The sequence below is a fragment of the Lytechinus pictus genome, chromosome 14 (assembly GCF_037042905.1).
Source record: "Lytechinus pictus isolate F3 Inbred chromosome 14, Lp3.0, whole genome shotgun sequence".
NCBI classification, from domain to species: domain Eukaryota; kingdom Metazoa; phylum Echinodermata; class Echinoidea; order Temnopleuroida; family Toxopneustidae; genus Lytechinus; species Lytechinus pictus.
The window spans coordinates 16,524,159-16,542,726 of record NC_087258.1 but is presented as its reverse complement, the minus strand read 5'-3'; the positions used below and the strand labels follow the sequence as shown (position 1 = coordinate 16,542,726).

At 35.9% G+C, this 18,568-nt stretch overlaps 1 protein-coding gene across 1 annotated transcript in view; it reads left to right on the top strand.

The window, feature by feature from the left end:
* LOC129275781 (basement membrane-specific heparan sulfate proteoglycan core protein-like) overlaps positions 1–18,568 on the top strand; it is a 116,969-nt gene that overhangs the window by 49,332 nt on the left and 49,069 nt on the right. Inside the window, exons 11-31 of the mRNA XM_064109134.1 lie at positions 8–214; positions 1,543–1,629; positions 2,685–2,768; positions 3,636–3,796; positions 4,741–4,852; positions 5,364–5,483; positions 6,001–6,119; positions 7,407–7,493; positions 8,282–8,402; positions 9,429–9,569; positions 10,126–10,311; positions 10,990–11,088; positions 11,554–11,646; positions 12,940–13,058; positions 13,447–13,558; positions 14,330–14,443; positions 14,990–15,111; positions 15,714–15,800; positions 16,287–16,345; positions 16,901–16,968; positions 17,923–18,063. Coding sequence (XP_063965204.1) covers positions 8–214; positions 1,543–1,629; positions 2,685–2,768; positions 3,636–3,796; positions 4,741–4,852; positions 5,364–5,483; positions 6,001–6,119; positions 7,407–7,493; positions 8,282–8,402; positions 9,429–9,569; positions 10,126–10,311; positions 10,990–11,088; positions 11,554–11,646; positions 12,940–13,058; positions 13,447–13,558; positions 14,330–14,443; positions 14,990–15,111; positions 15,714–15,800; positions 16,287–16,345; positions 16,901–16,968; positions 17,923–18,063 — 2,439 coding nt within the window. The remainder of the gene's footprint in view (positions 1–7; positions 215–1,542; positions 1,630–2,684; positions 2,769–3,635; positions 3,797–4,740; positions 4,853–5,363; positions 5,484–6,000; positions 6,120–7,406; positions 7,494–8,281; positions 8,403–9,428; positions 9,570–10,125; positions 10,312–10,989; positions 11,089–11,553; positions 11,647–12,939; positions 13,059–13,446; positions 13,559–14,329; positions 14,444–14,989; positions 15,112–15,713; positions 15,801–16,286; positions 16,346–16,900; positions 16,969–17,922; positions 18,064–18,568) is intronic.

The following is an 18,568-nucleotide window of genomic DNA, read 5'->3' as shown; positions in this document are numbered from 1 at the left end:
TCAACAGACTTCTCTGTCCTTCAGCGAGGTTGGGAACTTAGAGGGCACGCGTCTGGCTGACCTGTCGTCTCCAAGTGCAGATGTACGGGTCCTTGAGGATACCTACATGGAAATCAACCCAGCACAGAGGGAGGTGGTCGTGCGTGACTACAATAGACGTCTGCCGGTGTCCACGTATTACTGGGTTCTTCCTGGACAATTCACAGGAAACCAGGTAAAATAATTATAATAGTATAGTTCTTAATAGACGCATAAGACGTAGAGGTCTCTTGAGGAAAGCGGGAAATGTGGTTAGAATTGTAGATTAAACATTAAATATATACCTTATAAGCATCAAAGAATGTTAAACAAAGATTGAACCTAACTTAGTAAAAAAATTTGAATGAGGTGGGATTTTAATTGTACTTTGAATTGCTCATGCTGGGTAATATCTTGTAAAGTCAGTGGGAGAGAATTCCATTGTGCTGGTGTAGCTTTCCGGAAAGCCTGATTCCCATATTATTTGGTCTTGACAGTTATTTAAGAGAGAAGATTTTGTGAACCAGAATGGAGATTATGCTTTGTTTTATGATTTTGGACAAGTTCTTGAAGATAAAAGAAATAGAGAATATACCGAATAGGTGCAGTCCATATGTGGTGGTGAATTAGAAGACGTTTAATATATACAGTCAAACTTTTCTATTACGGCCACCTAAGGGAAACTGTAAAAAGTGGCCACTGGAGAAGGGTGGCATTAAGAGACAGCTTCTTTAGTATATATATAACACAGGTTGCTTTCAAATGGGATATACTTTTGATGGCCCCTGTTGATGGGTTTCATCTCTAGAGATGTGGCTGCTAAGACAGGTTTGACTGAAATGTATTGATGGTATATGATTGTATGGATTATTAAGTGATGGTTGCAATCTCTAGTTTATGATGATGACATGCTTGGGTGATGGTGAGGAAGGTTAGGATAATCATTCCCCTGTGATAGTGATGGTGATGATTGTAATCCAATCAATAGTAATAGTGGCAATGACTTGAATATGATTTTGATGGTAGTAATTATGGCGTTTATTGTGGTGCTGATGATGAAGATATTGATGATGATGATGGTGATGATAATGGTAATGATTATGATGATGGTGATGGTTGTGATGGTGATGATGATGATGATGATGATGTTGATGATGTTGATGATGGTGATGGTGATGATGATGGTGATGACAATGATAATGATGATGATTACAATGATGGTGATGATGATGAAGATGGTGGTGATGATGATGACAATGATGATGACGATGATCATTGTGATGATGAAATGATTACAATGATGGGGATGATGATGATGGTGTCTTTGATATTGGTGATAATGATGATATTAATGACAATTATGATCCTCTTGGTATTGATAGCAGTGGATCTCAGGAAAAAGTTCAGTACATTTCTATTCAACACATGATTCAAGCCATTATCCTACATTCCACCAATACAATTGATGTGATTCTCAATATGTTGGAAGTCACCCATAACATTTGCTTTTATTTTTCTTCTCAGCTAACCAGTTATGGAGGCAACCTTCGTTATCTGGTCAATTTCATCCATATTGCATCCACCGCTCAAGTTGCTGATGTTTATATCAAGGTAAGTACTGTATATCTTAAGGCATCCGCACACCTCACAAATGGTCCACAATCCAATTTTGGAACCAATGGCATTTTGCTTATTTTCTGAAAATGTGAATAAAAAGTATCTTCTTATTTGAGGTTCAAATTAACTGTAAGAATACTAATATAACAATTTGGATGATTGCAAGCCTTTATTTTGGAGTACATGTAAATGCCAAATTGGTATAAAATCTTATCCAATTGTACGATTAATATGATGTCATTACGACTAGACATTCATTTCTTTTTTATTCCTATAATTTCATTTCATTTATTTTTCCATTTCCAACAATCATTTACAATAAGTTTTGTTACATACATCTTGATATAATCAATAAAACAAAGAAACTTATTATATGTAATAATTAAGATAACAGGTCGGAAACGGAGGATGGTAGCATAGTCACAGATTTGGACAAAAGTATTTGTACAATGATTTAGAACTTTACACAGTAAGATTTTCCATGTCTCAATATTCACATCAACTTTTATCAAGTTTTATTCCAAAATCGGGTCGGAGACCAATCGTAAGGTGTGCGGTGGCCTTTACTTAAATCCATTGGTGACTGGCTGATTATGCTGTAGCTCACATTTTCCGTATATCCCAGCCTGTATGTATATGGACCCATTCTTCAAAAGATAAAATATAATGGCATTGATTAGCATAGAGTAGGCCTCATGTTACATCCATCAAAATTCAAAATTAGAATCATGTTTGTGTCTGATAAATGCTGCTTATTTTATGAATGTATAAAAAAATAGAATGAATAGATTCTTGATAAATGATTTTATTAAAAAGAAAGCTATTAGATTTATTGTGGATATAGTTGTTTATGTCAATGAATATTAAGAATTAAATGGAATTCACTCTGAGATTCTTAAGCAATGTACATGGTTCAATTTAAATTTACAAACCATCAATATAATACAAATAGAACATGAAATATGACAATGGAAACTACCTATGAACAAGTATTATATCATAAGTATATAATTGGTAAAGTTCTTTTTCATTCTTTTTCTCTCTCACAGGGTGGTGGAAAGACCTTGTCTTATCAATTACCAGATGAGCCTGTCTCAGGTATCCCAATGCTGCGACAAGTTCCATTGACGGAGGTAAATATTCCATATCATCAACATACTGGTATGAAAAAAGGGGAAAGGTTATTGGTTAGTGCTGGTTTTTCCCCTGACTGACAAGAAAGTATGGAGTATAAATAACCAACAAAAGGACTGATGGCATTAAGTCCTCTCAGAGGGACCTTCTGATGAGGATCAGTGCATTACCATTGGCAGAAATGCATCATGATTTTCAAACTCCAAACTGAGGTGTTTGCCGCCCCCCAGAAAACACAGAATTATATGAAACAACAGATCTTTTTTGTATTATATGGCTGCCACGGCAAGACCTTGTTTCGTAGATTTAAAAACTAGATAACCTGTCAAGGTATTTCTAAACTAGAATCACAGCTCTCTATCTTAACCCATAAAATAACTCAACCATTTTAAAGTGAAGACTCGATTCAATTCAATTTATGGTTTATCAAAAAGACATGTTTTGAATTAAAAACTGAATCGCACATGTGTTTTATTGGTATTAATTTCAATGTACACTGTTACAAAATACATTTACAATGAAAATTATTCTGATGGAAATTGCACCAAAAAACAAATGTATAAAAAATGATTAATAACAAAAAATGAATTATTCATGACATAAACCTCTTTTAAATGTGATGACATGGTTTCAAGACCAATTACTCATGTTGCCAATAATGTAGATTTAATATAACAGAATTTTCAAAGATATATGATATTCATTGAGTACACAAGATTAACCTTTTGGGTGTACAGCAGTTAAAGCAGTGTGAAAATAAATACTTTTTTAGATGAGCTTTTGCTGCCTCCAACAGTGAAATGCAAAAGACATTTTAAGGAGATACCTGAAAGCATGTCTATGTTTAACCCTTTGTCTTGATGTAGACTGGCTGGAAGAATGTCATCCAAGTTGGCGGAGGGGGACGAGGCGATGTCGGTGCTGAACTTCTCGAAGACGCCACAAGAGAAGATTTCATGATGGCATTAGAGAATGTAGAATACATCCTCATCAAGGCGACGTATTCCTACAGCATGTATCAAACCAGGTTCGTCTTCATGAGAGTGTTTCACAAAGATTTAAGTATGACTTAGAGTTGCACTTAAATGCCGATGCGTACATGATATGCAACGCGCAATCTTATTGATCAATACGCAATAGTGTGGGTCCTCTTGGCGTGATCTGACCTATGCGGTCATGCCTTCTATGCCACACGGAAATAGGCTTTTAAGAGCGACTCTAATGAAATGTGAAAGGATAAGTAGGGAGATGACATCCCCTCACTACTGCATATCCATGAAGGTATGCAAAATGATGCAAAACTTTCCAATGTCATAAATTTGTTATTTCTTGTCCAGAGGAAGTGGTAAGGGATGACACTGCTCCCGGCTTAGATGGCAAAGGAGTTAGTTTTTACTTGTTGTGTCCACAAGGAGCACTTTTACCTTTAACATGTACATACACCCGTGAGTATATTGCTGAAGGTCCACACTGCGGCATGGCACACCGGTTTTACAACACTGCTCAAAGCATGAAAAATACTCTACCTGGAAGAAGATTTTTAGTGTATAGGTTTTCTTATTTCATTTCTCTTGAATTATATTATTTTAACCTGTTCTTCTATCAATGATTTTGTTTGGTACAGCCCTGCTGACACTGTCCTAGATATAGCCTGGCCCCGTCTCACAAAGAGTTACGATTGATCCAATCAATCTCAAGTATATCGAAATCCATCAATGTCATAATTTTCTCTGTATGAAATTTGCTCGATGTCCCTTGAAAAGAAAGAGAAGCATACTGAATTGTCAAGAAAACAGTGAATGTGTGAATATACATCATTTTTATAGATATATTTTGAACAAACATGTATTTAAGAGGTTGACATTGCTTTCCATAGTTACGATTGATCAGAGCAATCATAACTCTTTGTAAGACGGGGCCCTGTAGTACCTTCTTAATGCTTTCTTTCATCAATGACTCTATTCCCTGCAGCCTTGCTGATGTTGTCTTAGATACAGCCGTACCGGAGGAGACTGGTAGAGATCGAGCGGTAGAGGTGGAGGAATGCAGGTGTCCCATTGGATATGAAGGGTTGTCATGTGAGGTGAGAGATTGCATCAGTGTATTTATTTAGTGCAAAGAAAATGCATATAAACATGCAAAATAAACATATTTTGGAAGTGTACTTGGCTCTTTCAAGAAGAGACTTCTTTCCTCTGGAGGGCGAAAAAAACAAAGAGGATCACTTGGGGTTCGCATACACAGAAGTGCATGGCTTTAGTTCACCGGGAGATGGCGCTGTTGTGCATTAAATTTGTGTACATATATTCGAGGGCTAGTTCATAAAACATGAACTAGCGTCAGTAGATGGATACATCACGATTATTGAAGTAAATCTCTGGTTTTAAGTGAGAAAAGGTCCCTACTCAAATTTATATGTACTAAACAGGTACAGTGTCTCCTAAAGGAAACGCTTTCCTTTAGGGAAGGATTAACGCAATGGAGTGATGTCATGATGAAGGATGTAACTTGCTTGCAATGATGGTGAAATCTGTGGATTTCAAATAATCAAACATACTAGATTGCTTACATCTATATTCTTTTTTTATCTTTAGAGATGTGCCCCAGGTTTCTTCTATATGCTTGGTTTTAATCCCGTTGCTCGCGGTATTTGTCGGCCATGTCAATGCAATGGACCCTCAAACACTTGTGACCCACTATCAGGTGAATGTCTGGTAAGTTTGACTGATGCCCAATGAACATTCCAACTAAGAAAATAGTGATCAGAGTTCAGAATAGTTGTCGGACTTTTATACCTAAAACAAAATTCATTCTAGTTCAAGCCTCCCTCCAGGAATAAAGCAAATTCAATTCCACATCATAATGATGTCATCATCAGCTGCCACATGAAGCCACTTTGGACTTTACTCCTACCACAGGGCTTGCCGTAAAGCAAAATCATGATATTATTATTCCTAACATTATGCCAAACTTCAAATGAAATAATTTTACTTCTTGGAATTTCAATATTTAATGCGAAATGTGATTTATTAAGAAATCGTGGCTTATGGAATTGCATAGTGTGTGCTGGGCTCAAATTGCATTATATATATTTCTGAGTGCACAACAAGAAAAAAATTAAGGAAGATCCAGGAACCAATGAAAAAAAAGTACAAAATAATTTGTGTCAAGAAATAAGGCTATGGGCTTTTTATAACCATTCTTTTGTCTTTGTATGATGTCTTCCTTTAGTGTACAGGAAACACCGACGGACCGTACTGTGAACGATGTGCTGAGGGTTTCTTCGGAGACCCACCAAACGGTGTACCCTGTCTTACCTGTCCCTGCCCTCTTACTGATGGCCCAAACCAGTAAGTCCAATTCAACAGTATCATACTTGCATGGTGTACATGTACAGTCCGACCTCTCTTATCCGGACACGTTGGGACCAGCACCAATCCGGATAAGGGATTTATCCGGATCTGGGAGACCCAATATTAAATACACGCAGCTGCTGCCTCAGCTCCTAAACGGCGGTAGCTACACGTTATCTATTGTATTGGGCGCAAGTACAGACAGTATTTACTGCAGTGTTAGTACAAATTATAGTGGTATTTTTACGGAAATGAAATCGATCGATGGCCAAAACTGTTGGATAATTTACCTGCTAAAATGGTTGAGGTATACATCGAGCATTCCTCGAAAGGAAGAGAATGACTCAATGAAACAAAGTTTTACAATTAGGTCATTGCGGCGGGTATTGCAGCTTCGCAATGTCAGCCATTGTTATACTCTCTGTAGGCTCAAACATGATAGATGGCGCTGTCCGTATTGAGGCCTAGCGTTAGCTAGCGAGACATGTGTTGTTTTTCCCTGGAAACAAAAAGAGAACGTGATGAAATGTTTCGGTGTTTTGGGTGAGATATTTTCATGAAAAATAATGTTGTTGTATGTAGATTATATTGGAAAATATATGTAATCAAAGTGAGTTTGCATATAGGATTGAGTTTAGATCAAAATCTCATTTCCTCACGTACTAGATTGAATTGAAAAAAAAAGATCTCGGCAAGTGTGCGTCCGGATAATAGAGAGTTCCGGATAAGGGGAGGCCGGATAAGAGAGGTCGGACTGTATATCACATAACTGATGATGTATTGATTTATTTTGTTTACAAGAGGAGTCGTCCTTGTCTAGCCTCTGGGTTTTGATGACTCCTCCACACAATATAAAACAATTGACTTATATGATAAATCAATGAATATTATGATTCATCCAATAATCTTGAAAATATTTGTCTGTTATGAATCTTTGACTGGAAGTAGTTCAAAATGGCAACGTAGAAACTCACAGTGTGGTCTCAACTTTTAATCAACTGCTGTCAGCTTCATCAGGCAAATGAACGCTAGTCATGTCTTTCCAAGCAACTTCCCACCAAAGTCAGAAGACCGTAGCATCGCTTGCTTCCCCAGAGGTGGAAAGTTATGTCATTCTTTAGTTCATTCGCCTATTGAAGCCAACAGCAGTTGGTGAAACATTGTGGCCACAATTATTGCGAGTTTCTACTTTGCAATTTTCAACTATTTCCAGTTATTTATGATGTCTTTTTATGTGGAAATTGAAAACAGAATCCTATCGTTTTATTGTCTTTGTCCCCGTAGGTTCTCACCGACCTGTATCCTTGATACCGATGGTAGAGTGACCTGTGACGCCTGCCCACAAGGCTATGCTGGAAGACAATGCCAAACGTAAGAAGTAGCATCACCTAGTTAACCTGCAGTGCATTTCATTCATAGATTGTTCAATACTTTTCACTGACTACTATTATACAGTATGCTATTGAAAATCCTCACAGCTGATTGGTTCAGAGCAAATGACAGACACGTCTTTTTGTGAAACCCACTCCAGTTACACATAAATACCAGTTGTAGGGGGGGGGGTTGCATGAAAATATTTCACATGCAAATTTACAAGTGATAGATAATTTGAACTAAAGGCAAATTTGCAGTTAAATGCTTAAATTTCAACTAATTTTTGGACCTAAATTTGAATTGCGATCAATTGGAAGTTTCTTGCAACACCCCATAAGAATGATTTCAAACTGAATCGAATGAAATGACGACTCAAGTGTTAGTATGTATAATTTTTTTTAATCTGCTTGATGATTCTGGTCGGGAATGTGTAATTGCTGAGACAGGAGTCAAGTAAGCATGGCATGCTTGTCAGGTGTAAGGTTTGACTAGTTTTATATTCTGCCAAATAAAATAATAATAATAATGAAAGGTCTTTATCCAAGCAATAATAATACACCTTCCCACATGTTCATATATTTGGCAATCATCAGATCGCTTGCTTTTTATACATAAGTTGTAAGATCTAGCTCTGCAATTAAATGGTGATAATTAACCTTGCATTTAAAGATCCTCATGAAATCATTATTTGCTCCATTTCGTTGAGTTAAGCTCTTCATACACACATCATGTAATCTGCTGCCTTTCAAAGAACATACTTGTTTCATTTTCTTGCATTCCTCCAGATGCTCTGCTAACTATGTAGGCAACCCAACGGTCCCTGGTGATTCCTGTGTTCCTGATAGTCTAGGTGACTGTAATGTTGATGGAAGTCTAGCGTGGACCGGATCAGAATGCCTGTGTAAAGTAAGGATATTAACTAATCATTCTTTATTTTTGTTCTTGTCACATTGTTTCTGCTGTTCAAACTCCTTATTTTGTTTTAGAATGCCAATTCTATGCAGTAAATGTTGTCAGATCCGTAAAGTAATCAATATTTTTTTTCTTGTCTGACCCCCAATTTTCTATGATCTTATTTTACTATCTGAACGATTCAGACCCATGATAGTTTTAGAGTATTACAAGTTTACTAACGAGCTAAAAAATTCAGAGATATTTTGGAAAGGTCCCACATTTATGATTTGGACATACATATTTTATGGAATTGCCGATGTTTGAGGTTTTGACTTTGTACATTCTTGTTGAACTCCTGGCTAATCATAAATGAGTCTGTTCTCATATTGTTTTGATTTTATTATAAATTATTTATTCACTTGCCTTGTGTGTGCTTTGTTCACCTCATTCCCCCTTTTTTACATAATGTGTAAAGTAAGTAAATTCTAATGTGAAGATGTATGAATATTATTTTATATGTTTGTGCTTATGAATTATGGTTTTATTGAGGGATATTGTACTCAAAATTATATTAAAAACAAATCAAAGGTGATATTGTACTGTTTTGTTTTGATAGGATTACACTGAACATGTTCAATGTATATTTCTTCATAGGATAAAACTGAAGGTGTTTTGCCTTGTGTTTTTTCATAGGAGGTGTTCTGTGTTGTTTTGTTATATGATAACCAGGGACCATGAAAATGGGTGGGCTGGATGGGCTTCAGCCCCCCCCCCCTCCCACTTTTTTTTTCCAAGACCATGTACAAAATTGTAAAAAAAGACCATCTGATTGTGATTTTTTGCATGGTCAGCCTCTTCCCCCCACTTTTGGCCCAGCTCCCCCACTTTCAAAACCATTCCGTGGGCCCTGGTAACACTGAAGGTGTTCTATATGTGTGTGTGTGTTTTTATAGGATAACACTGAAGGTGTTCCATGTGTTTTTCGTGATAGGCTAACACTGAAGGTGTTCCATCTATGTGTTTTTTTGTTGTTGATAGGATAACACTGAAGGTGTTCTCTGTGACCAGTGTCAAGTTGGAACATTCAATCTGGCCCCAGATCACCAGTACGGCTGCATCAGGTGCTTCTGTATGGGAATAACTGTAGACTGTGATAGCACTACTCAGTACAGATCGCAGGTTGGTCTCTTGTTATGGTTGTGACGGTGGTTACCATGGGGACAGTGTGTCACGGCGATAGTGATCATAACAGAATAAATAAAAGGGGTACTTAAGGCTGAAAATAATATTGGTTGAACAGAGAAAGAAAAATCATACGTAAACAGAACACTGAAAATTTCATCAAAATTGGACAATGAATAACAATGTTTTGTATTATTTTGGTGATACAGTCCTCATTATATGAAAAATCCTATTCATTCAAAGTTTGTCCACCAATAGCAAAAAAAAAATGGATTGACAACTGATCAAATATGTAAGATAATCATTGCTGTAACTTATTGTTGGAAGGGAGACCACACTACCCAGTTATATACTAATCAGTTAAAACTAGAATTTTTATCATTTTTTCTCTTTCTATTCTATTGTTATATCACTTTTAATTATAGTAATATGCAACACTTATATATTGCACTCAATACAAATGTTTCTAAAGTGCTGCATTACCGCCAGCTATAGCACGGCTACCCTGATCGGGTATTTGAGCATTCAAGGAATTCCTTCCTACTCTTGCTAGGTCAATGCTGAGTTCTCTCGTGATGGTCAAGGGCTAACCCTGAACAATCGGGACTTCACAGAAAACATCACATCGCAGGAACTGACCGTCAATTATCGACAGAGGGAGCTTGTCTACGGGGCCTTCGACACCATCCCAGCTGATGTGTACTTCTGGGTTCTCCCCAACCGCTTCCTGGGGAATAAGGTAGGACTTCCAATGAAGAGCAATGGATCAATCAGATTCTTTTTAAAAATGATTCCAAAGATTAAATTAGATTAAATTCAATCGAATTGAATTCAGTTTGAAATTTATTTCAATACTGGATTAAAATATACATAACACAAGATATAAGAAACTATTTACAAGCAAGAAATAAAATTAAAATGAAATTTGGAACTGAATAAATAAAGTCAAGAGGCCTTGTACAAATGCAGTTCCCAAAACATTGATTATATGGATTAGATGGTAAAGAAAGGATAAGATAAATATAATGTCATGAATTTTTCTCGGCAACTTTGGACAATGACACTGTTAATGTGTTTGATTGATATATATAAAGCACTTTGACTTTATATCTTAAATCTTTATATCTTAAGAAGGTTACTGAGCTTTTTTGCTCCAAATCTGAATAAAGCTTAAAGCTGGTAGTTTTCCATTTATTTTCTTATTCACAAGATAGAACAATGCAACAGTCATTCATTCATAGATACAGAGAAAAAACAAATGTTTCAGGATTGGATCACGACAGGCTTAGAGAACTATCTACCAGTAGTTTGAATCTAGTACTCTTTTCATTCAGTAAACTATATACATCCTACTTTCTTAAATTTTAGTGACTTCCAAGCTTTGATTTCTTTTCACTTCTTGATTTGGTTCCATCAGGTTTCATCTTATGGTGGCTACTTGAGGTACACTATCGTAGTTGACAGTGCTGCCCAAGAGGGACGACGCCAGCAGCCCATACCAGATGTTGAAATCTCAGTAAGCTTTTCAAACTTGTGACGTCCATGTAGAGTAGACTGGTTGAGATGACGGTCCTGTTGCATAAAAGTTGCTCTGCCATCCAATAGTAACTTCCATGAAATCCTTGATTTTGATTGGCTGTTGAACACTGTTACCATGGTAATAACCATTGGATGAACCATTGGATGGCAAAGTCACTTTAGTAGTTACTTCTATGCAATGGGGCCTGGTCGTGTAATTTTTTTTTCGCCTGCGTAGCAGAACAAGAATATAGGCGCTTTTCAAAGTTCATTTAGTGTCAATTAACTTATTATTGAAATCTTAACCAAGGTGATGTTTTTAAATGTTAAAACTTTGAAAGTCAATGGATCTATTGTATGAAACTTTGGTAAGAATAGATGAATGCATCTACCGACATTGAATTGATTAATTTGTTGTAGGATAATGATATCAACTGAAATTGAATTGATTAATCTCTTTCAGGGTAATGGAATAACCTTGATCTACAACCGAGACAGTCAAGGTACCCAGGTAGCATCGAGAACAGAGACACCATTCAGGGTGCCTTTCCTTGAGGTAAGTCTTCTGGTTTGAGTAATCAATCTTTCAATGTGGGGCTTGGTCATCCCACCGCTGCCACCACACAAGTAAAACATATCATTTCAATCACAGTATAGGGTCTAGTTTGATCCAGCGGTCATTTCAATGGTGTGAGTTCACAGAGGCGTTTTGGTTGAGCCATCTGTCATTTCATTGATGTGAGTTTATATCCCACCGCTGCCACCACCTAAGTAAAAGGTAGCACTTCAATCACAGTAACGGCTTCGGTTTGAGCCACTGGTCATTTCACTGGTGTGAGATCATAAAGGCTTTGGTTTGAGCCATGGGTCATTTCACGGGTGTGAGTTCATTAAGGCTTTGGTCTGAGCCATAGATCATTTCGATGGTGTGAGTTCATATCCCACCGCTGCCACCACCCAAGTAAAAGATAGTACTTCAATCACAGTAAAGGCTTTGGTAGGAGCCATCGGTCAATTCAATGTTGTTAGGTCATATCCCGTTGCTTCCATCATACCAGTAAAAGATAACACGTCAGTCTCCGTATTTCATAAAGGCTCTAGTTTGGGACATTGGTCATTTCAATGGTGTGAGTTCATATCCAACTGCTGCCACCACACCAGTGAAAGAAAGCAATGTAATCACAGTAGTTCATAAATGCTCTTGTTTGGGTCATCGGTCATTTCAACTGTGCTAGTTCATATCTCAGTGCTGCCACCACAGCAATAAAAGACAACACTTCAATCACAGTAGTTCATAAATGCTCTGGTATGGACCATCCATCATTTCAATGGAGTGAGTTCATAAAAGGTCTGGTTTGAGCCATCAATCATTCCAATGGTGTGACTTCATATCCCATTGCTGCCATCACCCAAGTAAACATTAAAACTTCAATCACAGAAGTTCATAAAGGCTCTGATTCGAGCCATTGGTCATTTCATTTGTGTGAGTTCATATCTCCCTGATACCACCACACCAGTGAAAGGTAACACTTGAAACAAATTTTTTGTGAACCTAAATAATCAAGTATTACTAAGTGTGCATAGTGTGTCTTTTTATTTACATGTACATAAAATTTTACACATTCAAAACTATAGATTATGATAAAAAATATTTCAGTATAAAGTAAGTTGCTTATATTTTTGGTTGAGTATTTTAGAATATTTACGCATTGACGGAATGTTGATAATATATAAATTGTTATTCATGTATGTGATTATGATAATTCATATTCTTATTTTAAATGTATGCAAGTCTAAAATGAGCGAAGGGTTGTATAATTTATATTAATCCTTTGTTTGTTGTTTTCAGCAATATTGGACACGCATTGATTTTGAGCCAGCTAATAGGGAGAACCTGATGATGGCTCTAGCTGATTTAGATTACATCATCATCAGGGCAACGTACAATGCTCGCACAAGTGTTGCAGCGTAAGTATTGATGCTATTTGTTAGAAGCAAGGAAAGGATGATGTTGGATATCAGGAGGAGAAAGAGGATGATGGTTGTGGTGATGGTGACGATGATGATGATTATGATGATGATAGTGATGATGATGATGATGGTGATGATGATGATGATAATGATAATGATGGTGATGATGATGATGATGATGACTTTGGTGATGATGTCTATGGTATTGATGATTGCTTTGATTACAGTGTGTGTTTGTTGATATGATGTGATGCTGCCTTGCCATATACCAACTGCTCTTGTCAATTTCAAACAACAAGCACCATCATGTGTTTTGATCCATATTCTAATTACTGAATAACATATTTTATTTTGTAATAAATTGATATCTTTCCTTGTTATGCAGTATCAGGGATATTAGTATGGATATTGCTGAAACCCGCAACACTGGTCTGGGTAGAGCATTCGCTGTAGAACAGTGCACCTGTCCATTTGGTTACAGAGGCCTCTCCTGTGAGGTAATGTGTTTAGTCTTTACCCAGTCATGTAATTGCAGCATGATTTATTTTCCAAATGTTATATTTAATTTCTTCTTTTTTTGTAATTTAAGTAGTTAACATTATTGATTAACTCAATTTACTTTGTAATTCAATGCATAGATCATGTAAATAATATTAAGAAAACAAATCCTACCATACAACATAACTTTACAGATTAATATTCAGATACATTGCGTTGGTAGTGTCATTAAACCTCAAATCAATCAATGTTTTTGTATTTTAGTTGTGTTGTGAATTGATTATGATGATATTGATGATAAAGATTGTGGTATTGATTGTATTGTAGATGATTGTAATAATGATAGTAATGATGATGAAGAATTTGATAATAAAGCAGACGGTGGTTTTGATGACAAATGATGATGATTGTAAATTAAATGATAATGATTATGATGATCATAATCATATATAATGATAGTAAAATATTTGTGATGATCATGATTATAATGATAACAAAATTCCAAGTGATAATTTGCGTTCTTAAAATGAAATCCAACCTAAGTCATGAATGTTGAGAGAGAGAGAGAGGAGAAAAAATAAGTAAAACAGAAATGAATCGGACAAGCAATAAGATAGTTATGGCTTACTGTCACTTATCTTCTTGTCAGATTTGTCTTTTTCCTCTAAAATAACCCTTTATTTGGGTTGGATTCCCCTTTGAGAGACCTTATCCGCTTTCATATCACTTCCGCTTAATCTGAGTTGTATGTTTAATGCTTGTCCCTCCAGGATTGTGATGTTGGCTTTACCCGTTCAGGTAGTGGTATCTACCTTGGCTTCTGTGCTCGCTGTGAATGCAATGGTCATTCCACTGATTGCCATCCTGAAACGGGGGAGTGCAGGGTGAGTAGGCCGGAGCATGAAATTATTTTGAATTCTGAGACAGATTTAATAATAAGATGTTTTCTGCTATTTTTTTGTGGGGGAGGGGGTGGGGATGGTATAGACATCATTTCCAGTATAGATATTATATTAAGTAATTATTCTTTGTAACCTTATGTCTACTGGAACTGGATGGTCTATATACAAACCTATGGGATTCTCAGAATTCAGTATTCAACATGTTAACTCTACTGTGCTTGTTTTATGATAACAGTATCTGGTTATAATTTTTTATTTACTGTCAAAGAAAAATCCATGATATTTTTTTGATCAGTTTGATGGGAAATGTGACTGATTACGTAATGAAATTAAAAAAAGAAAAATTTGTAATACCTTGCATTTGTGAACAACCACAAAAATTTGTAGAGTTAGAATTTTGCTTCCAAACAATACAACTATCTCGATTAGCCATTAGAGTTATGCATGTGCCAGTTATAATAGGTATTTGGAGTGGATGTACGGTGATGGAATAATGACATATTGCAATCCGTCACCCTTTTTCTTCAGAACTGTCAAGACAATACCTATGGGCGTTTCTGCGACCAGTGTGCACCTGGTTTCTATGGCAACCCAAGCCAGGGAGGAAGATGTCTGCCTTGTACCTGCCCTCTTGCAATTCCATCTAACCAGTAAGGAATATCAGATGATGTCAATAAAAACAGAGCTTTTTTGTAATTTGCTTCATGACAGATATTTTCTAGGTTCCTTAGGTCTAAGTTGATCAGTGTTTGTTCCTCAAATTGACAGTCATTAGGATTTCTGCCGTCTTTGGACAAAAAGGAAGCAATTCTGAGGAATGAGTTTCTTAGTAAATGAGGAGAATCTGTTATTGCTTTATGTGGAAATATATTTGGTTACTCGCTTTTGAAATGTCTATATTTCTGAAATTTTGGACTCCAATTCATTTACCATCATGCATAACATACAGAATATATCCTAAAGCAAGAAAATAGTCAATTTTGAAAAAAAAATTAGAGTTGCTTCCTTTTGTCATGGATGGCAGATGTTTTAAAGCCATCTTGCTTACAGTCAGACCTGTCTTGGTGGCCACTTTTCTACAGTTAAGATCTGTCTTTAGTGGCATATAACATTGTTTACTTTTTTAAACAAATGTAATAGATCATGTCTGTAAAAGCCACCTTTCTCAGTGGAAAATTTTCCCTGGGTTGTTTTACAGTCATTAAAAAACTTTGCTACTAATATGCTTGCTTTTATTGTTTTACTTTGTTAGATTTTCACCGACATGTTTCCTTGATGTTGACAATGATTTGACCTGTGACTCCTGCCCGGAAGGTTACATAGGAAGAAGATGTGAAAGGTCAGTTCAGTCTTTGAAATTATACTTCCTTAAATGACCCAAGCGTCACTAACATACTGCTTTGATGGGTCTACAATTTCCCTTTTCACAATAACGATTTTGACTGTGATATGATGAATTTACTTTGTATAGTAGCTTTAATGCTTTATGTTTGTGGTAATTTGTGGATTTTGTATATTTTAATGGAGGTGAATAAATTCTACTCAATTCAACTATATTATATCATTATAATGTTGTTGTAATTATAGTTATAGTTATGTGGATTAGATCAAGGCAAAGAAATTCTTGTGCAATTTGTTTGAATTTTGTGCCTGATGAAAGCCCAATTCATTTGTTATGTATCGTTATGATTCCTTTCATTGATCCACACTAGTCCACATATTCGTTATTGTTACTGTCATGAATTATCAATTACATGTATATAGCTAAGAAATCAGTGTGAAACATTTAACAAATAATTGTTTTGTGTCTTGTATTCCTCTGAAGCTGTGCACCAGGTTATATCGGAGATCCCGCAAGGGAAGGAGACTCATGCAGATCTCAAGGTAAAGATTATTCTTTCTTTTCTTATAAAAATTCTTTTCTGTACACATAAGTATAAAGTAGTGATTACTTTCAAGGGTCAAATGTCACATCATCATACTTGGTGTTTCACAAAGCTGCTTGTTACGCACAATTTTCCTTGCGACTGGAACCTGTTCTGAGGTGCTAAGTCAGCTATATATGGATATATCCTTTGGTAGAAGAAAGGATCACCAGTCGTGTGTAACATCAATTGTAATTTATGAACAGTTTTATGAAATGGCCCTCAGGTGGGTGTTTCATTAAACTGATCAAAAGTTTTCAATGACTTAATGAATTATTGGTGATCCTTTGGTGCTAAATCTACACCAAATTTCAAATCAAACCTAAATCTACACCAAATTCCAAATCAAACCTAAATCTACACCAAATTTCAAATCAAACCTAAATCTACACCAAATTTCAAATCAAACCTAAATCTACACCAAATTTCAAATCAAACCTAAATCTACACCAAATTTCAAATCAAACCTAAATCTACATCAAATATCAAATCAAACTTTTATTATGTTTTTCAGGAGGATGCCAGTGTGATGGAAGAGGAACTAGATCATCACAGTGCTTTGATGGCCGATGTGACTGCAAGGTGAGATCATGCACCTTTAAATTCTTTGAAGAATATCCAAATGATTGAAATTTCTCTCATTCGAAAATGTTTGGATTATGTAGACTGTGAAAGAATTTACTAGATCTAGATGTATGAATCAAAGATTTTCTTGGGATATGATTGATCACTGCAAATACTAAAGTTTAGAATTCAAGATTTATCCATTCCATTTGATTAAAAAAAATAATTCAATAGAATAAGGTTAAACAAAAAGTACTATGATAGAGATATGGATTTGTCATTGATTTCATATTTAAAGGAATTTAATCCAGGCTGTGCCCTAAATTGGAATAAATGTTTTTTAAGTGACTACTTTTTAGATAAGTAATGATCTAAAAAACATACGATTTTAAAGAAATTTTAAAAAGTCAAAGCTTCCATAGTCAATTCACTTATTTTTTCTCTTTCAATTATTTCATATTTACAATGATAGTTCGATTTAAACATGTGCAATATATAACATTTAAATCTATTGTGTAATGCATTAACCGCATGAAATCAAGAGGGAAGGAAAACTACTATTAACTCTTAATGTGCCATTCACTGTAATCAGCGAGTGCCATTTTTTTTTTAAAGGGTCTATATTTAATAGTTTTATTTATAAAAAAAAGGGAATCACTCCTGAGAAAATAATGCTAGACCTCTCGACCATAAGCTGAACTGAATGATGAAATCACTCATGCATGCAATGCACTCCTCAAAATGCAATAGGCATAACAATAGCTGTATGACCATTGCACAAAAATGTGTTTGTGGCACTCCAGTGGATGCACAGATATGTGTTCATGGCATGTTAAGGGTTAAATGCATAGCTTGTACGGTGAAGGCCCCCCTTATAAATTATGATAAAAATAGAATAAATTAAGCAAAGAAATGAATAATTGAATAAAAATGAATAAATGATAATAATATTCTCACTGTTTGTTAATTTAGGATAACGTTGGAGGAGAAAGCTGTAACTATTGTCAGCCAGGTTTCTTCAATCTCGCATCCCGGAACCCTGAAGGATGTACCAGGTGTTTCTGTTCTGGTTTGTCGGTCCCATGCACCAGCTCAAACTACTTCAGACAACAGGTTAGACATTAAGGACCGTATTCTGAAGTCAGGTTTAACTTAGGCCATGGTCTAACTCTGTGCTAAAATTATGGGAAGCCAAAAGTGTCATAATTTTTATTAAGTTGTATGTTTCTTATGTTTACTGTGCTCTTTCCTGATTCATCGATGGTGAAGACGATCATCTATTTATACTTCCTACACAATTATGAATGATTTGAGAGCCAAATGAGGTGAAATATGAAATCTCTACTGTTAGGGATTTATGTAAGAATTGGCTATCCATACTTAAACCACAACTTTAAACCTGAGTTTAAGTTAAACCCGACTTCAGAATACGGGCCAAGGAAATTTATTTTCAGTTTTGTTCCATCATAGTTCAATTTTGGACAAAATGTTAATCTGTACAGTGGTTTGCCAAAAGTATCTGTCAAAGTTTGTGGCAAGAAGGATGAGGTTGGCAGGTTATTGTGTCCGATGTGCTGAACTATCTGCAAATCCCCTCATCCTCTGGGAGCCTGGACAG